General features: G+C 45.0%; 1 protein-coding gene across 7 annotated transcripts in view; it reads right to left on the reverse strand.

Moving 5' to 3' along the window:
• Nucleotides 1-25,660, reverse strand: part of tead3a (TEA domain family member 3 a) — a 346,400-nt gene that overhangs the window by 39,070 nt on the left and 281,670 nt on the right. For 4 of the 7 annotated variants that reach the window (XM_072480604.1, XM_072480601.1, XM_072480602.1 and 1 more), the window contains 4 exons: nt 22,510-22,521; nt 16,257-16,391; nt 9,714-9,757; nt 8,960-9,034 (listed from right to left, as the gene is read on the reverse strand). In XM_072480604.1, coding sequence (XP_072336705.1) covers nt 8,960-9,034; nt 9,714-9,757; nt 16,257-16,391; nt 22,510-22,521 — 266 coding nt within the window. The remainder of the gene's footprint in view (nt 1-8,959; nt 9,035-9,713; nt 9,758-16,256; nt 16,392-22,509; nt 22,522-25,660) is intronic. The other 3 variants (XM_072480605.1, XM_072480606.1, XM_072480607.1) reach the window with 2 other exon arrangements.

Here is a 25,660-nt window from a genome sequence, read left to right on the forward strand (position 1 = left end):
GGCGTAGCCTCCAGGCCGAATTCGACCTGTTGACCACCAGGAATGAGGAGGCGCAGTGGAGGAAGGCCCAGGGGCGGTTTATGAATATGGGGAAAAGGCAAGCCGGATGCTGGCGCATCAGCTTCGGAAGCGGGACGCAGCTAGGGAGATCGGGGGAGTTAAGGATAGGGGAGGGAGTGTGGTGCCAAGTGGGGTTGGCATCAATGGGGTCTTCAGGGACTTTTATGGGGAACTGTATCAGTCCAAGCCCCCACTGGAGGAGGGAGGGATGGGCCGCTTTCTGGACCAATTGAGGTTCCCGAAGGTGGAGGAGGGACTGGTGGCGGGATTAGGGGAGGTAAAAGGGGAGGTGGAGTTGCGCTACTTGTTCGGGAGAATATCACAGCTATACTGCGAGAGGACACCTCAGAGGGCAGTGAGGCTATATGGGTAGAGATCAGGAATAAGAAGGGTGCAGTCACAATGTTGGGGGTATACTACAGGCCTCCCAACAGCCAGCGGGAGATAGAGGAGCAGATAGGTAGACAGATTTTGGAAAAGAGTAAAAACAACAGGGTTGTGGTGATGGGAGACTTCAACTTCCCCAATATTGACTGGGACTCACTTAGTGCCAGGGGCTTAGACGGGGCGGAGTTTGTAAGGAGCATCCAGGAGGGCTTCTTAAAACAATATGTAAACAGTCCAACTAGGGAAGGGGCGGTACTGGACCTGGTGTTGGGGAATGAGCCCGGCCAGGTGGTAGATGTTTCAGTAGGGTAGCATTTCGGTAACAGTGACCACAATTCAGTAAGTTTTAAAGGACTGGTGGACAAGGATAAGAGTGGTCCGAGAATGAATGTGCTAAATTGGGGGAAGGCTAATTATAACAATATTAGGCGGGAACTGAAGAACATAGATTGGGGGCGGATGTTTGAGGGCAAATCAACATCTGACATGTGGGAGGCTTTCAAGTGTCAGTTGAAAGGAATACAGGACCGTCATGTTCCTGTGAGGAAGAAAGATAAATACGGCAATTTTCGGGAACCTTGGATGACGAGTGATATTGTAGGCCTCGTCAAAAAGAAAAAGGAGGCATTTGTCAGGGCTAAGAGGCTGGGAACAGACGAAGCCTGTGTGGCATATAAGGAAAGTAGGAAGGAACTTAAGCAAGGAGTCAGGAGGGCTAGAAGGGGTCACGAAAAGTCATTAGCAAATAGGGTTAAGGAAAACCCCAAGGCTTTTTACACGTACATAAAAAGCAAGAGGGTAGCCAGGGAAAGGGTTGGCCCACTGAAGGATAGGCAAGGGAATCTATGTGTGGAGCCAGAGGAAATGGGCGAGGTACTAAATGAATACTTTGCATCAGTATTCACCAAAGAGAAGGAATTGGTAGATGTTGAGTCTGGAGAAGGGGGTGTAGATAGCCTGGGTCACATTGTGATCCAAAAAGGGTGTCTTAAAAAATATTAAGGTAGATAAGTCCCCAGGGCCTGATGGGATCTACCCCAGAATACTGAAGGAGGCTGGAGAGGAAATTGCTGAGGCCTTGACAGAAATCTTTGGATCCTCGCTGTCTTCAGGGGATGTCCCGGAGGACTGGAGAATAGCCAATGTTGTTCCTCTGTTTAAGAAGGGTAGCAAGGATAATCCCGGGAACTACAGGCCGGTGAGCCTTACTTCAGTGGTAGGGAAATTACTGGAGAGAATTCTTAGAGACAGGATCTACTCCCATTTGGAAGCAAATGGACGTATTAGTGAGAAGCAGCACGGTTTTGTGAAGGGGAGGTCGTGTCTCACTAACTTGATACGAGTTTTTCGAGGAGGTCACTAAGATGATTGATGCAGGTAGGGCAGTAGATGTTGTCTATATGGACTTCAGTAAGGCCTTTGACAAGGTCCCTCATGGTAGACTAGTACAAAAGGTGAAGTCACACGGGATCAGGGGTGAACTGGCAAGGTGGATACAGAACTGGCTAGGCCATAGAAGGCAGAGGGTAGCAATGGAGGGATGCTTTTCTAATTGGAGGGCTGTGACCAGTGGTGTTCCACAGGGATCAGTGCTGGGACCTTTGTAGTATATATAAATGATTTGGAGGAAAATGTAACTGGTCTGATTAGTAAGTTTGCAGATGACACAAAGGTTGGTGGAATTGCGGATAGCGATGAGGACTGTCTGAGGATACAGCAGGATTTAGATTGTCTGGAGACTTGGGCGGAGAGATGGCAGATGGAGTTTAATCCGGACAAATGTGAGGTAATGCATTTTGGAAGGTCTAATGCAGGTAGGGAATATACAGTGAATGGTAGAACCCTCAAGAGTATTGAAAGTCAAAGAGATCTAGGAGTACAGGTCCACAGGTCATTGAAAGGGGCAACACAGGTGGAGAAGGTAGTCAAGAAGGCATACGGCATGCTTGCCTTCATTGGCCGGGGCATTGAGTGTAAGAATTGGCAAGTCATGTTGCAGCTGTATAGAACCTTAGTTAGGCCACACTTGGAGTATAGTGTTCAATTCTGGTCGCCACACTACCAGAAGGATGTGGAGGCTTTAGAGAGGGTGCAGAAGAGATTTACCAGAATGTTGCCTGGTATGGAGGGCATAAGCTATGAGGAGCGATTGAATAAACTCGGTTTGTTTTCACTGGAACGAAGGAGGTTGAGGGGCGACCTGATAGAGGTATACAAAATTATGAGGGGCATAGACAGAGTGGATAGTCAGAGGCTTTTCCCCAGGGTAGCGGGGTCAATTACTAGGGGGCATAGGTTTAAGGTGAGAGGGGCAAGGTTTAGAGTAGATGTACGAGGCAAGTTTTTTACGCAGAGGGTAGTGGGTACCTGGAACTCGCTACCGGAGGTGGTAGTGGAAGCAGGGACGATAGGGACATTTAAGGGGCATCTTGACAAATATATGAATAGGATGGGAATAGAAGGATACGGACCCAGGAAGTGTAGAAGATTGTAGTTTAGTCGGGCAGTATGGTCGGCATGGGCTTGGAGGGCCGAAGGGCCTGTTCCTGTGCTGTACATTTCTTTGTTCTTTGTTCTTTGATTGGGCTGGAGGAGCTGGCCAAAGGGATAGGGAGCATGCAGGCGGGGAAGGCACCGGGGCCGGACGGTTTCCCGGTCGAGTTCTACAAATAATATGTGGACCTGTTGGGCCCGTTGCTGGTTAGGACCTTCAATGAGGCAAGGGAGGGGGGCTTTGCCCCCGACGATGTCCTGGGCACTGATCTCCTTGATCCTGAAGCGGGACAAGGATCCCCTTCAGTGTGGGTCTTGCAGGCCGATTTTGTTGTTAAATGTAGATGCCAAGGTGCTGGCAAAGGTCTTAGCCACGAAAATTGAGGATTGGGTGCCGCAGGTTATCCACGAAGACCAGACGGGGTTCGTGAAGGGGAGGCAGTGGAACGCGAATGTGCGGAGGCTCCTGAACATTATTATGATGCCGGCGAGGGAGGGGGAGATACTGGTGACGTTGGACGCTGAGAAGGCCTTCGATAGGGTAGAGGGGGGGTAGTTGTGGGAGGTGCTGAAGAGGTTCGGGTTTGGGGAGGGGTTCATCAGGTGGGTTAGGCTGTTGTACGAGGTCCCGATGGCAAGTGTGGCCACGAACAAGAGGAGGTCCGAGTACTTTCGGTTGCATCGAGGGACGAGGCAGGGGTGTCCCCTGTCCCCCCTGCTCTTTGCACTGGCGATTGAACCCCTGGCTATGGCACTGAGGGAGTCGAGGAACTGGAGGGGGTTGGTGCGGGTGGGGGGGGGGGGGGGGGGGGTGGGGGGGGGAAGCATAGGGTGTCGCTTTATGCGGACGACTTGCTGCAATATGTGGCGGACTCGGTGGGGGGAATGCCGGAGGTAATGAGGAACCTCAGGGAGTTCGGGGATTTCTCAGGGTACAAGCTCAACATGGGGAAGAGCGAGTTGTTCGTGGTTCACCCAGGGGACCAGGAGAGGGGGATTGGCGAGCTCCCACTAAAAAGGGCGGAGAGGAGCTTCAGGTATTTTCAGGTTCTATTTTATTTTTGTTTGTCTATACTGGGGGATCTGAGGGGGTGTATATGTTTGCTATGTGTTAGTTCGGGGTGTTAATTTATTATTTAGGTAAAGGGGGGAGGGGGCAAGGGGTTGTTTTGTTTTGTTTTGTATTTAATTCTATTGGGTTCCTTTTACATTTTGTTGTTGATATTTTGTGAAAACATTAATAAAAAATTAAAAAAAAAAAAAAAAATAGAATGTACAGTGCTGAAGGAGGTCATTCGTCCCCATCGAGTCGTCACCAGCCCTGGGAAAGTGCATTTTACTTAAGTTTACTTCAACCCAAGGGCAGCATGGTGGCGCTGTGGCCTCACGGCACCGAGGTCCCAGGTTCGATTCCAGCTCTGGGTCACTGTCCGTGTGGAATTTGCACGTTCTCCCTGTATTTGCATGGGTTTCGCCCCACAATCCAAGGATGCGCAGGATACGTGGAATGGCCACGCTAAATTGTCCCTTAATTGGAAAAAATGAATTGGGTACTCTAAATTTTTATTTTTTTTTAAATAAAAAGTTTACTTCTGCCAACGTCTCCATCCTATCCTCAAAACAATAATTTAGCATGGCCAATCCATCTAACTTACACAACTTTGGACAGTGGGAGGAAACCGGAGCACCTGGAGGAAAGCCACGCAGACACGAGGAAAAAGTGCAAACTCCCCACAGGAATTGAACCTGGGTCTGTGGAGCTATGAGGCAGCAGTGTTAAGCACTGTGCCACCCCACTCTGGCATCCCCTAAAGATCCTTAGCCCCCTCCCTATTTCTCATCTACATGCTGCTCCTCGTTGACATCATCCGAAAGCACAGCATTACTTTTCACATGTGCATCAATCTCACGACCTCGACCTCACGACCACCTCTCCGGACTCCTCCACTATTGTTACATTTTCAGTCTGCTCATCGGATACCAGTACCCAATGAGCAGAAATTTCTTGCAATTAAATATTGAAAATATTGAAGGCATTGTTTTCTGTCCTGCTCCGTTCCCAAGCTATTGACTCTCCCTGGCAACTGCCCAAAGCTCAACCAGACTCTCCATAGGTAAAAACAGAAAATGCTGGAAAAACTCAGCATGTCTGGCAGCATCTGTGCAGAGAGAAACAGTGTTAACATCTTGAATCCATATGACTCCTCTTCAGACTTTTGGCAACCTTGGTCTCATATTTGACCCAGAGTTGAACTTCCAACAACATATTTGCTTCGTCACATATATTCCCGCCTATTTCCTCCTCAGTAATATTGCTCGATTTTGCCCTTATCTCAATTCACCTGCTGCTGAAACCCTCATCCATGTGCATCTGTTCCCAAGCACTATTGGCGGCTCTCCCACATTCTACACTCTGTAAGCTTGAAGCCATCCAAAGCTCTGCTGCCTTTATCTTAACAGCTAGGCCCCATTACACTTCTGCACCCAAAGGGTGGTGGGGGTTTGGAACTGTCTTCCATAAACGGCAATTGATGCTAGGTCAGTTAATTTTAAATCCGAGATAGATACATTTTTGTTAAGCAAAAGTTATCGAGAGATATGGGCCAAAGGGAGGGTGTTAGGCCACAGATCAACCATGATCTCATTGAATGGCAGAGCAGGCTCGAGGGGCTGAATGGCCGACTCTTGTTCCCACCTTCCTATTATCGCGGTGCTCGCTGTCCTTCCCAGCTCGACGTCTTAATTTTAAAATTCTCAACTTGGTTTTCAAATCCCCCCCCCCCCCCCCAAGGCCCTGCCCCTCCCTATCTCTGTAATCTCCTCCAGCCCCATAACCCTCCGCGATATCTCTGCTTCACCAATTCGGGCACCTGTGCATTCCCAATCTTAATTGCTCTCCCATTGGTAGCGCATCTGCAGTTGCCTGGGTCCAAACTCTGGAATTCTCTCCCACATCTCCGCCTCGCTTTGTACCTTTAAGGCACTCCTTAAAAATTACCTTTTTGACCAAGATTTTAATCACCTGATTATTATCGCCATATATAGGTCAGTTAAATACCTTGTTCTATAATTCTCCTGTGAACTGCATTAGGATATTTCATTATGTTATGGATGCTATATAAGCTGTTGTTGTTGCTGCCACCTATTTGCCCATTCCACCATCCTTTGTCCTGTTGAAGCTTACTAGCCTCCTCACGGTTCATAATACTTCCGACTTCTGTGCCATCTGCAAAGTTTGAAATGGGTCCTGTATCCAGGTCTAGGTAATTAGGCATCAGGAAAAGCAGGAATCCTAACACTGATCCCTTGGCAATTCCACTACATATCTTTCTCTTGTCCATACAAAGCAACTGTTCACCTCTCCTTTCTGTTTCCTATTATTCTTTCCCTAACTTTGCTAACAAGCCTGTTATGTGGCACTTTATCAAATGCCTTTGGAAAGTCTGTGTGTACCATATCAATTGCTTGTACAGTAGCATTCAGTGAAGCTTCTCTTTAAGAAGGGTGAAGGGCAGACTGCCTTCAAGAACAAGAGTGGTGTTTGCACCACATGTTCTTAGCACAATGCTGTTCTGCCCCTGCTGAGTGCAGAGGAAGCCAGGAATCGGCACGGCCTCATGCTATGATCATCGTCATAAGGTGTTTGCTCCAAGTTTGCATGCTCCAACAGACCCGTTGCTTGCTGGTCATGGAAGAACAGTCTGCAGGTGGTCAGTGGGGCAGAACATGATCCACAGCAACAATCCAATTTTTTAGACAATCTATGTGCTTGTGTATTCACCACAGTGACTGATCTGAGGGAATGTGGGACCAGAGTCGCTGGTTCTTTTTTGACGTTTTCCAATTAAGTGGCAAGTTAGCATGGACATCTTTGCATTGTGGGGGTGAGACCCACGCAGACACAGGGAGCATATGCAAACTCCACACAGACAGTGACCTGGGGCCCAGATCGAACCCGGGTCCTCAGCGCCATCAGACAGCCGTGCTAACCACTGTGCCAACTTGCCACCCTCAGAGTCTCTGGTTCTTAAGTCCTCCAGTGTTTTTTTTCCCTTGGAGATACAGGCATTGTTGGCCCATCCACGATTCCATGCAGGATTCTGACAAAGTTACTGAACTGAGGAGTCTTTGCTTTTTTTTCTCTTGCCAAATCTTCTTCCCTTCATTCCTGAATGGGCTGCAGTTCCATGGGCCCCTTGTCCAATGACCTTTCCTCATGTGTCTCCCTTGACGATTTGATTGCCAAGGGCATAAAGAGGGCCAAGCCCCCTCTTGCCCACATATTGACTGCCCAACAAGGTTCACCGGCGGTGATTTGAGATTGGGGCCCTTCAGCTCCCTAGCCCAGGCTGTCGCTCCCATCTGAGGTCAACTAATCCCAGCACGTCGACTGTTGAGTCTTTGTACTGCTCACCAGGTAAACGGACTGAACCACGGGTTGAGGGGACTAATGTTAATGAGGTTAGTTGGCGGCCAAGGGCCAAAAGTGCAATATGGGAAACTGAAATCGTCACGCGCAAAGGGGAATGATTTCGTGCCCAGTGAAGTGAATACTGGGGCAAAATGAACCATGTTAATAATAGCACAGAACTTTTAAATTGCTAATGGCCGAAATCTTCTGGGCTCTTGATGGTCAGAGATCAGGCGCAAGACCAAAGATGTATATTGGGACCCTGCAAAAGCCCCATCACGCCGACCTACGTGGGAATTGCCTGGGAAGTTTGAATTTCTGGCGGGCAGTTCCCCTGCTCCCCGGGATCCTCTGCGAAAGACAGTTCCGATTTACTTATCCAAAAAGTTACCCAGAAAATGTTAGACAGGAAAATCCTAGCTTAACTCCTGGATAACTAAAGGACTGATTCCCCCCATTCACTCACACTGATTCCGACTCCTGCTTTGATCTCTTGACTACCAGATCCCCACCCCCCTACCCCACCCCACGCACACCAACCTGGATGACCCTCCCGACCATGCTAACCCCTGCCCAACTGACTACCCCCCCCCCGAATCTCTGATTAACTCGCACATTGCGACTACCTCCACAATCGGACTACCCGACCATGCCCAATCCATCTGCCACTCTACCACCTGCCCATTCATAACGTTCATACTGGACATTGAGCTTGCCTTGTGGTAGCTGATGCTGTTTAAAGGGGGTACGGCACGTCTTGCCCCGGTGCTACGGTGAAGCACTTCATTTCTAGAGAGGCCGGGCTTGGAAATCCCAGCCGGATACGTGGAGCAGAGTTGGGGCATGGCAAAGTACTAGTGGAGCGGCAATCCAATGATGATTGCCACTTCACAAAAAATACAGGCCAAGATTTTTTAAAGACTGAAACCGCACGTAAGCCAGAGACCTAGCTACCGCGGAGTCCCAGACTTTGGTATTTAAACACAATATGACAAAGGGCCGAGTTCCAAATGGGGAATCTTGGGCTGGATTGCGAGATGTTCCGTTTTGCCGGCAGCCCGGGGTTTTCACGACGGCATGGGGCTGCCCCACAATGGGAAACCCCATTGACCGGCCGGCGTAACGGAGCATCCTGCTGGCGGGATGAAATAGAAATGTGGTGTGGCGGGGCAGAGAATCCAGCCCCCATTTAGGATCAGTGGATATTACAAGAGTGGACATAATTTTCATGGCAATCTTCTTAGCAGTATTGGCTGGTGACAGAATTCACTAATTTCAATGGATAGATATTACAGTCACAGGAATAAATATACAAACTCTCCTACTGACAGACGTATGAGACCAAATGAAGAGAGGCTGATTTTCCCGAAACAAAACCAGTGAGAATCATTGCAAATCGGGACAAGCAGCAAATTCTGCACCTTCCCCAGTATATAGTACGACCATTGCTCAGCTTGAATTGCTGGGGCTGAGAGGGAGGGGATGCTGGGACAGAAGGGGGTAAAACGTGCAGCACAGGTTACAGACAGAGGAACAACATATGCCAGTGGCGTGCCAGTGGCATTCACAATGCAGCCCAGGGCCAGTTACGCCTCACATCTTTCTCACCTGTGGCCCTCAGCGGATGCGCTGCTCCATGTGTCTCTGGGCATCCATCCACAGCCTGCCAGCTCTGGAATGTTGCTGGTGCCAGATATATATATAGAAAAAAAAATATAGAGCGAGAAAAAGACATTGACCCAAAATAAGTGATTGGCATCATTTTGATAACACCAGTTAAACCAGCCTTCTCCCCCTCACCCCCTCCTGACCCCAAACCAATCTCCGCATGTGACCATACCACAGATAGGCGAGCGCCTCAATGAAGCTACCCTGTTTTTTTAAAAAACACTCAATCTTTTATTTCACTTGGAACAATATATATATATGTATATATATATATATATTTGTTTAACAACTTTAGATAAGAGAACAGATATTAACAAGCGCTGAATGTAAAACAGATTAATCGCTCATTGGCAAACCCAACATTCAGAGTATTTGGGATCCATCAAGATTTTTCCACAGACCAGAACAACCAGCCGAAGGGTTTAACCCCGCCGACCAAGTGTGACAGGACCGAGATTACACCGTTTGAAGTTCTTTGTGAATGACACAGTTGACAAGATCAATGTCTGGTTACAATTTCGGATTACAATTTACTCAAGCTCAGAGCAAGAAAAGTTGTCAGTGGAAAAACGCACTCCTCCTCCCCACAATCAGGAGGACATTCACCTCCAATTCAGATCGGCTGCACATTTTGGATGACAGCCAGGTGAACAATGTTATTGGTAACAGAGTTTTAGGTTGCTCGGATACTTACTCTTGAGAAGACCCAGGCTGCCCAGGAAGAGAACCAGGCCAAAACTGCAACAATAAAACAAAGATTTCACAATTAATAAACTTTCATGCACAATCTATCGAGCATCAGAACATTTTCTAGTTTTATGTGGAATAAGATTTATTTCAGAACATTACATTTTGAGATACTGTACAGGAATAATTTAAGATGCGACTGGAGGGAGATAAAAGGTGGTCTATGGGTAAAGATCGCCAACCATTTAGATTTCCCTCACATGCTGTAGACTAATTGTCAGAGATTGATTGCCCTCATTAGCCAATAACTCCATTATTATTGTAACCCAAGTGATGGGACATAATCTTGTTGGACCATCATCATTTTTACCTCTTGCAATTCCTATGTTCCCATGAAAGTGTCTACCTCCAGTTGGTTCTGTGGATAAATTCACAGCAAGCCTTTTACTTTTTTGAGGATATGACTAGTAACGTAGATAAAGGGGGACCAGTAGATGTAGTATACGTGGATTTCCAAAAGGCATTCCATCAGCTTTTATCAGGAAATCAAGGTATATAGGGAGTGGACAGAAAATGGAGTTGAAGTACAAGGTTAGCCATGATCATATTGAATGGCAGAGCAGGTTCGATGGCTTGCATGATCTTCTCCTGCTTCTATGTTCTTGTGTTATACCCAGCCACAAACGTCGGGAAAGTTCAACAAGTCCTATTTTAAGTCAATTAATCTTAGCTGGGATGGCATCGTTCCAGCTTGACCCGATAGTCGAGGCTAAGAATGCAGGAGAAATAATGAGCTAGATGTTTCTACTCCCAGTTGGATCCTCCGTTGGCAGGATCCTCCATTTTTGCTGGCTGCGCACTCACACTGGCAGATTTCCCAATGGCGCGGAGTTACCCATAATGGGAAACCCCATTGGCCAGCTGCCGGGACGGAGAATCCCGCTGCCGGCCGGGGCGCGCCGCACCAGAAAACGGATGCGGCGGGACGGAGAATCCCGCCCATGGTCTTCCAATATCAGTACTTTTTGACAGTGAGAGATCAATTCCTGGTGGTATCACAACCATTCACACTGCATCAGCAGAACATAGGAGTAGGACATTCAGCCCGTCGAGCCTGCTCCATCATTCAATACGATGATGGCTGATCGGGCAGCTCAATGGCTTTTACACCCACTACCCCTAATAGGAAGTGTTGAATGGGGTGTTAACCTTATAATTGCCATACAACACACAAAGCATTCACAATAATTTTGTATCAGTGAGTAACAAGCATCCTAACTGACCAATTCATTCCATATCTTCAACCAATTAGCTTTTATCGAATTTTAACCAACAGGGAAGGACAGCTGGTTAAGTCACAGCCAATTAGTGACATTAGAGTGGGAAACTCTCCTAACGTGCTTGGCTGGTGACAATCCTTTTATGAAAGCCGATTTCCAGCAGAAGGATTACAGATGCAATCGGATCCATGGTGAGCGACTAGTTTGCTTGTGGGCTTGGAGATGGTTTGCTTTCAGGAAATAAATGGAAGGGAGAAAGGCTAAAGAAGTACAGGTCAGGGAACTGGGATGCAAAAAATGGCAGAACAAAAGTGACACCATGGAAGCATTTGACGAGGATTATGAGACGTGGAATTCTTATGAGGAAAGGTTCCAACTGTATCTTCTAGCAACTCAAGTCACCGGAAAACTTGCAGACTGCAACTTCTCTTAGCTCAGCTGGGCAAAAAGCCATTCATGTTGTTACAAAATCTAGTCAACCCATCTAAACCAGGAGAAATCACCACAAAGAGTTAATGACATCTTGGAAGGATATTTTTCTCTCTGTCTGCTGCAGCTGAAAGATTCGGTTTCCGTCGTCATTCTCAAGAGGAAGGGCAAAGCATTTTACAATTCGTAAACACTAGGTAAGTTAGCTGTGAATTTGATCAAACACTTGATGATATACTTCGAGACAGATTTGTCTGTGTTCTCAGAGATGAGGCCATCCAAATGGGACGGTTGACTGAAAATGCATTAACTCTGAAATCTGTTTTGGAAATCGCTACATTCATGGAACTCGCAGTGAAAGAGGCTTTGTTGATTGGAGTAGAGCAAAGATTCATAAGACGGGAAACTGCTAGAAGCCGGTCTGTGGAAAATCAGCCGTGTCTTTGTTGTGCTCAGGTGGGATATTCTGCAGGAGAGTTTTGGAGTAAGGAGAATAAATGCAAAATTTGAGTTATATTAGGCCATATCACCAAGACATGTTGGTCACGTCAACCTTCATCAGGACAAAAGTGCACCAAGAAACACACAGTTAAGTCTGCTGGTCGAGTTTGCCAATTAAGTGACGGAACTGAAGACTACTAGGGGATAATGTGTCAAGTCAGCTTAAAGAATTCAACACTAAGACACGGGCACTGCAGTATCACTCGTACCTGAGACAATATACAGTCAGTAGCTAAAACATCTACCTTTACAACTATCAGATGTCATCTTGAGGACGTACACCGAAGAGGTTGTGCCACTGAAGGGATGCATCAAGGTGGCCAAAAAGCGGAGTTGCCTCTCCACATTGTCCAAGGATACTTTCCAGCATTGTTTGGTAGATCATGGGGTTGAGGAAGATAAAGCTAAACAGGCCATCATGAACCAACCTGTTGATTCTACAAATGATCTACATCCACTTCTGAATAAGTATTCCAAGGTATTTGAAGAGGCACTTGGATCCATGACTGGAGGTGGAAGTGAAGCTCGAGATCAAGGCAGGCGGTGTGCCTAAGTATTTTAAAGCACGTGCCATCTGGCCAAAGTGCAAGAAGAACTTGAGAGTTGAGACAAATGTCATTAAACCGGTTACCAACAATGATTGGATGACGCCAATCATTCCTGTGCTCAAGAGGGATAGTTCAGTAAGAATATGTGGAGATTTTAAAAAAAAACAATCAACACAGTATTGTGTGCTGACCATTATCCTCTACCGCTTATCTAAGATTTATTCGCTGGACTCACAGGAGGCCAAACATTTAGCAAAATATATCTTTCGCAAGCGTATCTTCAATTGAATGTACCTGCTGACTCATAACTTACCATAGTGACACATAGGGTCTTTTTCGTTATAGATTTCCATTTGGGATAACTTCAGCACCTGCTCTTTTTCAGAGATCCATGGATCAACTCCTGAGTGGGCTATCTGGTGTGCAAATGTTACCCAGATGACATTCTTATTACAGGTTCAAGTGATGAACAACAGGTGCCGGAATGTGGCGACTAGGGGCTTTTCACAGTAACTTCTATGCAGTGTTAATATAAGCCTACTTGTGACAATAAAAAAGTTTATTATTATTAGCTACTTGGGTCATCCCATTGAGAAAGATGGTTTACAATAAGAACCAAAGAAGATGGCAAGTTCCTGGAAGCTTCAGGCCCACAGAATTTGATCCTGTTGAGATCATTTTTAGGATTGCTCATTTATTATGGCAAATTCGTACCGAGGCTGAAGCTATTACGCACTTTGCTTTGTATTAAACAAGTTTGGCACTGACCAAAGAAAGTGAAAATGCTGATCAAAACATCAAGGAAATTTAAAGAAGTCAGAGTTATTGGTCCATTATAATCCAAAGCTGAGGCTACAGCTTGCTTGCATCACGCTAAGGGGTTGGTGTAGTTGTCTTACACATAATGCCCTCAGGAGAGGAACGACCAATAGCATTTGCCTCTAAAACATTAACTAGTGCTGAGTTAAACTATGCCCAGCTATAAAAAGAAGCTTTGAGCATCATTTTCGACCTAAGAAAGTTCCACCATTTCCTTTATGGACATCATTTTACAGTATTGACTGACCATTGACCCTTAACTATAATCGTTGGGCCGGATAAGGGTATTTATTCCTTCTTTAACAGCTAGTTGATTGCAAAGATGCTCTTTAATCTCGTCGGCAGATGACTATGACATCCAGTATCGTAAGTCAGAGAAGTACGCAAATGTGGACACTTTATCTACACTGCCACTACAAGTCAAACAAGATCAAGAAGTCAAAAAGAATCTGAGGAAAACTTTGTAATTATCTAATATCTCTCTTCTGTTAAAAACATACTGGTAACTTCACCTCAAGTACAAAAGGTACCCATCCAATGATGGGGAACGTTATGGACATGGTCCAAAAAGACACTTTCACAAATGTGCACTGAAAGAATCCAGACTTCAAGCCCTACATCACTAGGCACCTTGACTTGACAGTTCAAAGTGAAGTTCTGCTATGGGGTATTCAAGTAATCATTCCACGTGTCTATGAAACAGAATCCTTGACATCTTGGTGTGGTGAGGATGAAAGAGTTGGGAGTAGCTACTTCTGGTGGCAGGATTAGATGCCCAAATTGAGGAGAAAGTGCGCTACATTAAAGAATATTCTATACTTGCAACCTGTGCAACCATGGGACTGGGCTGGACCACCAATGCAGAGAATTCATATTGACTATGCTGGCCGAATTGAGGGATGTATGTTCCTGGTGATGGTTGAAGCACACTCACAAGTGGCCAGAAGTTGCAATCATGAAATCCACAACAACCAAACAACAATTGAGAGGCTAGATTAGGTATTTGCAAGGTTTGGCAGGCTGGAACAACTTGTGAGTGATAATGGGACTCAATTTATATCAACAGAGTTTGAAGATTATTTGAAGGGGATTGGTATCCGCAATATTAAATCTGTTCCTTATCACGCAGCAAGCAAAGGGTTGGCCGAACGCTTTGTGTAATCACTCAAACACGCAGTAAAGGCATCGAGAGATCAAGGTTCTTTACCCAGATGTGGTGACAACTTTCTAATGTCATGTAGAAATTCTGTGCATTCAACAATGCAAAGCTCACTGGCGATGCTACTATTCAAGAGGGAATTGAGAATGCAATCCGACCTCTTGACATCACCTACAACTTCGGAAATTGTCAGGCGATAGCAACAACACAAATGTTTGAGGAGAGCAAAAGTTGAAGAGTAGAGTTTTTAACCATGGAAAACATGTTTTGCTAGAAATTATTCCATGAGTGATAAATGGACTCCAGCCATCATTCTAGCCAAGCCAGGTCTGATATCTTACACAGTCCAAACGGATGAAGAATGGGTTTGGCGTTGGCATGCTGACCAGTTATTAAGTGAATATACAGAGTCTTCACCAGAAATATTCACAACGGAGAGTGTGGACAGTGATATGACAGAACTGAGATCTATTACTGCAGAAACTACTGATTCTGTCACTACAGAATTGTCAGTACCAACAGAGACAGAACTGAATTAGTTTCACAAGTACCACCAACAAGTGAACAGGAAGACACTTCCGTGATCTTAAAGAGCCAAATTTCTGAACGTTGGATATTACCTAAATGAGACGAGACAGACATCCTTCAAAAAGATTGTCTTACTGATGTATATATGTATCAATAACATGATGATGTAATGTAATGTAATGAATAGAAAAAGAAAAATCATTGGCACTAAAGGAGTAAAAGGGGAGGGGTGCTATGTATTCACGTAACACTATTGGCTAGTGAAATGTCACATGATACGCAGTGATGTCAGCGGAGCATTTTGCAGGCCTTTGGGGAGTTCAACATCTTACCCTGTGGAAGCAATATCTCTTAATAATCCTGCACTATGTTTTTGCGGACTTAAAGCGTATCACCTCTACTTTTTCTCTTTGCAGCAACAACAAATATATAACAATATTGTTTCTCCCATTTCTCTCTTGATGACATTAGAGTTGCCAACCAACCAGGTGCAAAACGAGCCAGTGAGCAGCTTCAGTCTTTGTCAGACGTCCCGGGACCGGTAACGGAAATCCGAGAGATTCTTTACCTCTTTCCCATCCCAGAAGTACCAATGCCCACTTCAGCCTCTATCCTGTCACACTCCCCTATAACCGTGAGCTCACAGCACGCCCTGGACATTTAATTCTTGCTAATCTGCACGGTTCTGATATTCATAGTCTTGGTCAGCTGGGCCTTCAGGAAGGACTATGAGCAAGTTACAGCACAAGCAATTTTTTTTTTGTTGGAACAGGTTTAGGGCTGTGTCATAGATCACTAACCGTTGCAGAGTGCGACCAGACAAATTCATTGTGATGATTTATTTGTTGTCACAGGTGTGCTTGCGCTGTGGGTTTAAAGATGTCTGTTCAATGGCCAATTAAATCCACACTGGATTGGTTTTGGCGGATGGAAGATAAGAAGCTACCCTTACCTATGATGACCATAGGAGATTGAAAATGGTACAACAAAATAACAGGCAAAAACAATGCCAGTTTTATCATCGCCTACAAATGATGGCACTTCCAACAGTGTTGCACTCATTCAGTACCACAGTGAAGTGTCAGCCTAGATTTAGAGTTCAAATCCGTGGAGTGGGGCTTGAACCCACAACTTTCTGACTAAAGAGGTGAGAGCTTCAGCTGACATCACAACCCCCCCCCCCCCCAGTGGTCATCAGGAGATAGACAAAACATTTCAGCTATCCCATTATATCCCTGGCTCATTGGACATCAACACAGAGCAGTAGGCAATTAAAAGACACTTACCCTGGCTGCTGCTGGGTAGGGAGCTTGTGGGATGGGTGTTATCCCCAATTTACTCTGCATTGCAGTCGCTGAAACGATCTGTGCTGAAGACATGGCAGCCATATTCTGCAGGGCCTTGTCTTTTGAGGCTTGATCCTTCAAAAATAAAGAAAGGTGGATTAGCAGAGCCGCGTGGGAAGGCATATGATGGGAATCTAAGGCTTGTGGTGGGATGTTCCGCGTGCCCCTGCGGCGTGTTCTGCGGCAGCGGTCCGCCCATTGGCCGGCGACAGGATCGTCTGGTCCTGCCGCCTTCAACAGGTTTTCCCAATGTTCGCACCCTCTACCTTCGGGGAACTCGCTGCGGGGGGGGGGGGGGGGGGGGGGGGAGATCGCGGTCGGCAGGAACAGCTGGAAAATTGCAGCCATGGGTAGCAAAGGTCTCAGACCACAGAGAATGGGAATGACTGGTTAAGGCAGCCATGTTATCTTGCATGAAGCTTAGGCAGGTACCGTGCACATTTCCCCCTAAGTGACAATATGATTCAATTACATCACATCACCCAGATCCCAACAGAATCAATCCCATTCAAGCTATCAGAAAATGCTTTCTCTAATTCCACCTTTCTAAAAATAAGGCTCAATTATGCTGATCAATGTTAGTTACAGCACAGGAGTAAAGACACTAATGTGTCTCTGTCTGATGGAGTAAGGGCTCAGATACGATTCATGACCTCAACTATCTCACTGTGAGCCAGTGAGGGAGGGGAAATAATCATCTTGGGATCTTCCCTAACATTTTTCAGTGACCAGTGAATTCCACCTGTGCATGACCAGAACTTTGCTCCTCAGTCTGCGCCATCACATGGGTAGGTGTGGTGTGGAGAGACTGTGGATGGTCAACAAAATGGCCCAAATAGAAATGTTCTGCTAATTGCAAGATTTAAACTCTCTTTTAAAAAAACACCCCACAGGGCAGTACGGTAGCATTGTGGATAGCACATTTGCTTCACAGCTCCAGGGTCCCAGGTTCGATTCCCGGCTTGGGTCACTGTCTGTGTGAAGTCTGCATGTTCTCCCCGTGTGTGCGTGGGTTTCCTCCGGGTGCTCCGGTTTCCTCCCACAGTCCAAAGATGTGCAGGTTAGGTGGATTGGCCATGCTAAATTGCCCTTAAGTGTTGGGTGGGGTTACTGGGTTATGGGGATAAGGTGGAGGTGTGGGCTTGGGTAGGGTGCTCTTTCCAAGAGCCGGTGCAGACTCGATGGGCCGAATGGCCTCCTTCTGCACTGTAAATTCTATGATGACAATTATTGTCTGTGGAATGTTGGTGAATTCCTGCACCTCAGGTGATTAGAGGTCTTTGCCCTCCATTGTAAGACAACACAGCCTCTTTAACAGCTTATTTTCTAATTAGTCATCCATGCTGTGACTGCTCGGTTTTGCAATTTGGTTTTTGAAACGGTCTCCAACACGACAGCAGCAGCGACTGGTCATCCCTTTCCCCTTCTACATTAGTGTTTGCAACAAGTCCAATTTATGCCAATCATTACTCTCACCAAAAAAAAACACCGAGTCACATCATGGAACCGAGTAGCAATGAGGCAGACAGCGGGAGTGCAGTGAGCGATGAAGTGGCATGTTAATTATTACATGGGTCTGGAAGCCCTCAAGACATACCGAGTTCAAGCCTTTGATGCAGGCTTAGATCTTGTTTGCATGGCAGAACCACCTGCTAAAGCATGTGAGCTGGTGCCACATCCACATAGTATTTCATCGAGATTCCAGAATTAAGAGCAGATGCCATAGTTTAATTCAATGACATCTTCAGGAGTAGTTTTCTGTACACCCACATGATTTGCATTCATTGCTCATTGTGTGGTGCATACAGCATGAGCAACTGTGATATACTGGTTATAGTTCAGATAAGTGAATTAATCAGGTTAAAGGATAGCAACTGCACTCTTTGGTTCATTTTGCATCCTTTAATGTCACAAATATCATTGCCTTCACACCACATGATTGGTAGATGCTGGGAGGGGCGCTGATAAAGGGATTACTAGCAAGGTGCGTATCCCAAGGTTACTGATGTGCGTTAAGCCCTTACTAGATTTTTAAGGTCAACTGTTGCTTCGAAGGAAGTGGATTGTGGGGAAATGTTTGGACATCCTAAGACTTAGATCGAATCCAGCCCCGCCTGACAGGATAAGCGTCTGCCCACTCACTCTGCGAATCGTAAAGTGCACTTTGTGAAATGATTGTGAAGCAGTCTCACCCCAGTGGACACATTACTGCCCATTTCTTTCAGAGAGGCGACACACATGGTATGCATGGGAAAAGAAGTGACACTGGTGCACATTATTGAAGCATCTGGAAGTAGTTTTTTAAATCTAAATATCTTTTAGATGACCAGAGAGTGCTTTCAAAACAGCAAAGTGTCCCATTTCCCACAACTGAAGAATTTCATCCCATGGAGTAAAAAGAGAAATAAAGTGACTTTCAAAATCAAGGCAAAAAGAGGAGGGGAAGAGAGGCTGGTTCATGTTATAATATGAGTTAGAACTATTTTTACTTTGGAATGCGGGATTGCAGAGAACAAGTAAGACAGCATGGTGGCACAGGGGTTAGCATTGCTGCCTCACAACGCCAGGGGCCTAGGTTTGATTCCAGCCTTGGGTGATTGTCTGTGTGGAGTTGCACATACTCCCCATGTCCGAGTGGGTTTCCTCCCACAGTCCAGAGATTTGCAGGTTAGGTGGACTGGCTATGCTAAATTGCCCCTTAGCATCCAAAGGTTAGGTAGGGTGACGAGGATGGGCGGGGGAGTGGGCCTAGGTAGAGTGCCCCTTCAGAGAGTCAGTGCAGACCTGATGGGCCGAATGACCTCCTTCTGTACTGTCAGGATTCTATAGTATTTATGATCCTGTTCTGGTCAATAAATAGCCTCAACGTACACCATAGAGGGTGTAGAGCTAACACCTACAACACCACTTTGCTTACAAACTGTTAAATCTCAAGCTTCTTCCAGTTCTGGTGGAAGGTCATGAAGCTGAAACATCAACTCCATTCCTCTCTCCACAGATGCCAGCTCACCTGGTTGGTGGCTTCCAGCATTTTCTGTTTCATATTTTAATCACAGTAACTTCACCACTTCTCTCAGCTTCGCTCCTGCACAGTCAAATTGTTAGCAGGATTGGGCAATTCAGCCCCTCGAGCCTGCTCCGCCATTCAATTTAATTATGGCTGATCTCCTCTCGGCCTCAACTTTTCTGCCCGTTCCCCATAACCCTTCAACCCATGACTAATTAAAAATCTATCTATCTCCTCCTTAAATTTACTCAAAGTCCCAGCATCCACTGCACTCTGGGATAATATATTACACAGATACACGACCGTGAGAGAAGTGATTTCTCCTCATCTGTTTTAAATCTGCTACCCCTTATCCTAAAACTATGACCTTTCGTTCTAGATTGCCCCACAAGAGGAAGCATCTGCTCCACATCTACCTTGTCAATCCACTGCACATCACCAAACTTTAAGAGCGCAGACGATTGGAGGCTGGAATTCAGGGGAAACATGAAATCTTAGCTCCCCTGCTATAGTGAATGCACTCTAGAGTGAGCATTTTTTAAAAACTATGTAAGCAAAACACTATTCAAATCCCAAGAATGGTAACAGTTAATTCAATCCTGGGATCATTCTTGGAGCACACAAGCTGATCAAAGCTTTGACACTCAACTATCTCTCCTAGAGATTTATCGCTCTGGGTTCAGCTAAGATCCTGCTTTCCTTCCTGCACCTCAGCTTCAAGTGATCATTTAAGCCCGTTACCTTATGATTGTGAGACTGGACTGCACCACACTGACAGGGGCTTTTCAGCAAGGACATCTAGTACAGAATGTAGGAAAATTCAATTGAAGGTAGCACTGTTATGTACTGTGCAATCAAACCATAGCAAAGCCTCAAAAATGGGAGGATCTGTTAAATAGGTAACTTGGTTGGTAAATCAACTGCCTATTAAGCAAGTCATAGCAACCAGGATGGTTTTAGTTCAAATTCTAATCTGAGCTGAAAAGGTTAATCTTGGGTGGCTGACTAAAGGGGTGCTAAACTCCCAGGCCCAGATTCACAATACTTAGTGGAGCAGCTCCCACAATACCAGTGTGATACTTTCAACCCCTATTGACTGCTTAAGCTCAAGATTGCTCGTTTAGGGTCAATTTAGAGAGAGTTCCATGTACTCTTCAATAAGTCTACCTTTTGGAGCCAATTTAAAAGCAGTTCAGTTAAAAACTTACTTGTTACAAGGCCTACATTAAAAGGGAAAACAGAAATAATGGTATTATTTTACATAGACATTTTGTAGTTAAGGGCATATGATATCTATGCTCTATTAGAACCAATTTTAGGTTATACTCATACTCTAGTGAGAGATGATGTCTGCTTTAAGCAAAAGGTGCAATTATTTGAATTTTACTAAACTGAAACTTCTTTGGCTGATTATCAACTAACCTGCCCCAGCAAGAGGAGGAATTCATATTACTCAGCAACTCATTGGTTTTCTGTCAAACAGTAATTCATTAGTACTAATAGCCAACTAGAACCAGCGGGGAGGCAATGGAGGAGGATATTTATACATTAAAGCAGTTAAGGAATCATCTCTCTTTAATTCCAACTGGATCAAACCGGTCCGGAAGATGGTTGTCCAACACCAGAAAAAAAAGGAAACATCCAGGTGGAGATAATGCAATGAGGTGATGGAATGGTCACTGAGTGAGAGTGAAGAGGGGTTGGATTGTGAGAGAAATGAGCAGTGGAAGAATACACTGATGATGTCTTAATGGCTTCACTTTGAAACAAAAAGTAAGTACTTAGTAGACCTTTCCATTAAAACTTGTTTTAATGGGGCACAAAGTCTTTGCATATTCCAAAGCCAGATATTATAGGATGAGGCAGCAGCCCATCAGATCTAAATTGTAAGTTTGCCTATTGTCCATGAGCCACTAATCTGAAAGAACATTCTGGCTTTGTATCTTAAAATCCCGTTCCCTCCTCAAATTCATCATCCATTCCAGCATTTCTATATAGTTGTTGAAAATAAGCATCGTCTCTCATTAGATAGATCTATTCAAAAATAGTTAAGGTTTTGCCTACCTCACCTGACTCATCAATAAATTGTACTAATTAACTCTGGGTAAAGGAACTGTGTCTGCAATTTGACAGCTCAAATCTGTCCTTTTTGTCCTACTATTACAGTTTAAAGTGTTCTATCTTTATCTTCTCTATATCCAATTAATGTTGCATTTCCCATTGTTTTCTTCCTCCTCCTTTCTGAATACCAAATTATGCATCCGTCTGAGAATTAGTCAAAGATCACCAATTTGAGCTCCTGTTGCAGACCATTCACTTGAGTAATCTAACAAGTTTTTACTGCTCTGGCTTTTATTTGCTTGAGCCCAATCCTCCTCAAAGACCTGAGATACAAAAGTTGGGATTGTTTTATTGTTTAAAAAGGAGTAGTCCCCCCCCCCTCCCCTACCTACTGTGGTAGTCACCACTAGCAGTATTATATGTATTACGGTAAGACACATATACTAGAGGTACAATGGTAAATCCCAGCCTGCTGGCTCCGCCCAATAGGTGGTGTATAAATGTGTGTGCCATTCTGGTAGCAGCTACAGGAGGCACAACATCTTTGCTCAATAAAGCCTCGATTATTCCACTACTCTTATCTTTGTGGTAATTGATAGTGCATCACCTACAAACATAGCACAAAGGTAAAAGAGACAAGATCCCAGAAATGACCTCTTCCAGCCCAGGTTAAATTGAAGATATTCTTGGAACCTATTAATGGCTCATGGTAACTTTTTATGCTTTGAAGCAAATGGAGGTTATGGACTTTTTCAATCCTAGCAGGGACAGTTTGTTTGCAACCTTTTGCACCCTGCAACTTTTTTGCACCCCATCTTAAATAAACTAGGCTATGTGACCCTGGGTTAATCTGGTATCTTTTGCAACTATGAAGTGCTAAGCCCAATTGAAATGAAAGGAAAGCACCGGGAACAGCTATAAGACTACATGAAATGGGAGTACATTTGAACAAGTAATTCACAGGCTGGAATTTGGAGCCAGTTAAATGGGTGTGAAGTTTGCCAACATCCTTTGCAAAATGGCTTTGAAAGTGATCTAAGAAGCAGCCTGGGCAAGACCGGTTTAAAAAGAACCATGCACAAACATGCACACAGAAATGGACAATATAATTCATTAGATACTTACCACATTCATTGCCTGGATTCAAGAAAAGCACATCATTAATGGGATTGAACACAATTTTCATTCAGTTAATCACAACAGTGAAACCTGCCCAAGTCACCTTGGTTCAACAGTCCTGCCTGTGGGGTCGTTCGGTCAAGTGAGCTCAAGCTGACTTTACTCAAAGGGGCCTGTATCTTGATGGAGAAGACATCTGCCAATATGGCAAGAGATCTGGCCATAGTTACTGGTATAAGAATAATGCTTCGATCCAGATTACACTAGAGCTCTGAATTTGTGCTTTGTTTAGGATACCAATTCATGGTTGCTTGGATCCAATTGATGTATGCCTAAAAAGAATGATGTCCCATTTAGTGAAATCTTTGCCTTTTACATCAGCCAATGACTGCTCTCACCCCTGTTAACCTTTTGTATTGCCATATTTGAACAACGGGTTGTCAAAAATCATGGGAATTCCAGGTAATTAGTGATATTTTACTCCATAAAGGACAAGCTGTGATTCTTTGTGTCTCAAGTGAGGAGGAATAATCAATCCAGTAATACTTTTTCTGTTAAATTGCCTTTTAAAAATTCAAAAGCTGACAAAGTAAATCCTCGACGTTCTGACCTTTGCACTGTTAAAAGATGGGGCCACAAGCAGATTTTAAAAAAAATATCCCATTTGGGGTAGATTGACTTTGCTCGCATTTCTTTTGTTAAATTATAAATTAACCTTTTCCTATTTACATCATGAAATTATGTGCAGTGTTTTTTTTTTTTGTTGCACAAATTAATAGTGATCAGGCCTGTAGAAAGATGAAGTGACCCATTGTTTTAAACAGTCAACAACATCCAGTTCTGAGGACTATAACTTCAATTGTTGATGTAAGCTTTTAATAATTTCATGTTGGAGGGTGAATGTTTCTCAGCAGGTTTCACTGGGCAGGCAAAACAAAATGCAATCAATGGTCGTGAGAATTTTTGATTTATCCATGCATTACATCTTTAAGAATCCTATTAATTCTATTTAAAAAGACTGTTTTTGAAGACTAAGAGTTGAGTGAAATTTTAAAAGCAGGGAGCTGGTAATAACTGGTCTGTGGAAGCACAACTTGCTCCAAACTCTGTCCCAGTTCCATTCTGAGCCACAGGACTATTGTGTACCTTGTACATTTAGCTCACTCCTAAACTTGAAGCAGTAGGAAGTCTCACCCCACCAGTGAGCTTCCTGGTGATCAGTCTTATGGACCATAGGTTGACTGTTGTTCATTCTTAACCTCTGTTTTGGATCAAAGAGTCCAACGAGATGCTTGCCAATAAAGCACAGTGCTGTCACTGTCGTGCTTACATTATATGTGCTTTGCTGGAGATGACTGTACTACTAGATTCAGAACCGGTCTAGCAACTCAAAATTGGGCATCCATGAGGTGGTTTGGGCCACCAGCAGCAGAATTGTACTCAACCACAATCTGTGTAACCTCATGGCCTAGCATATCCCCCACTCTAGCATTACCACCAAGCCAGGGAATCAATCCTGGTTCAATGAATAAAGCAGTAGAGCATGCCAGGAGCAGCACAGGCACACCTAAAAATGAGGGGTCCACCTGGTGAAGCTACAACACAGGACTACTTGCATGCCAAGCAGTGAAAACAGCAAGCGGTAGACAGAGCTAAGTGATCCCACAACTAATAGATTAGATCTAAGCTCGGCAGTCCTGCCACATCAGTTGTGAATGGTGGTGGACAATTCAAACTAACAGCAGGTGAAGGATCCACAAATATCCCCTTCCACAATGATGGGGCGCCCAACACATCAGTGCAAAAGACAAGGCTGAAGTATTTGCAATAATCTTCAACCAGAAGTGCTGAGTGGATGATCCACTTCGGCCTTCTCCAGGAAACTCCAGCATCACGTTCCAGTTTTCAGCCAATTTTCTCTGCCACAGGAAACGGCTGAAGGCATTGTATACTGTAAAGACTATGGGCCCAGACAATATTCCAGCAATAGTACTGAAGACTTGTGCTCCAGAACGAGACATGCCTTTAGCCAAGCTGATCCAGTATAGCGACAACACTGGCATCTGTCTGGCAATGTGAAAAATTGCCAAGGTATGTCCTGGACACAAAGCAGGACAAGTCCAACCTGGCCAATTACTGCCCAATCAGTCTACTCTTGATCACCAGCAAAGCACTGGAATGTGATATTGACAGTGCTATCATATGGCACATCAGCAATAACCTGCTCAGCTCAGTTTGGGTTCCACCAGGGCCACACTGCTCCTGCCTCGTTACAGCCTTGGTCCAAACATAGACAAAGGAGCTGACTTCTGAGGTGAGAGTGATTACTTTTGGTATCAAGGCAGCATTTGACACACGATGGCATCAAGGAGCCATTGCAAAAATGGTGTCAGTGAATCGAGTAGGTAAGCTCGCCATGGGGACTCGTACCTAGCTCCGAGAAAAATGGTTGTGTTTGTTGGAGGCCAATCATCTTGGTTCCAAGATAAGTCAAACAAGTCGGCGATGTTGCTCAGATATTGAAGCAGTCTGTGCCAATGTGCAGCAAGACCTGGACAACATTTAGGATTGGGCTGATAAGTGGGAATTAACATGAGTTGTGGAAAGTAACATGAGTTCTAGGCAATGACCACCTCCAACAAGAGGATCTAATCCTCTCCCCTGACATTCTCAATGGCAGTACATCACTGAATCCCCCGTTTTCAACCTACTGGGGGTTACCATTAACCAGAAACTGAACTGGACTAGCCATACAAAATACATTAGCTACAACAGAGGGTCAAAGGCTGGGAATTCTGAGGAGAGTAACCCACCTCCTGACTCCTCAAAGCCTGTCCACCTTCCAGAAGTTAGGAGTGTGACAGAATACTCTCCACTTGCCTGGATGGGTACAGCTGCAACGACACTCGAGAAGCTTGACACCATCCAGGACAAAGCAGTCTGCTTGACTGGCAACCCATCATCCACCTTCAACATTCACTCTGTCCACCACTGATGCACAGTGGCAGGAGCTTGTACCATATATAAGATGCACTGCAGCAACTGACCAAGGCACCTTTTCAAATCCATGTTCTCCACCACATGGGACAAAAGTAGCAGATTCATGGGAACGCCACCACCTGCAAGTTCTCCTCCAAACCACTCACCATCCTGACTC

The sequence above is a fragment of the Scyliorhinus torazame genome, chromosome 17 (genome assembly GCF_047496885.1).
Source record: "Scyliorhinus torazame isolate Kashiwa2021f chromosome 17, sScyTor2.1, whole genome shotgun sequence".
In the NCBI taxonomy this organism is placed as follows: domain Eukaryota; kingdom Metazoa; phylum Chordata; class Chondrichthyes; order Carcharhiniformes; family Scyliorhinidae; genus Scyliorhinus; species Scyliorhinus torazame.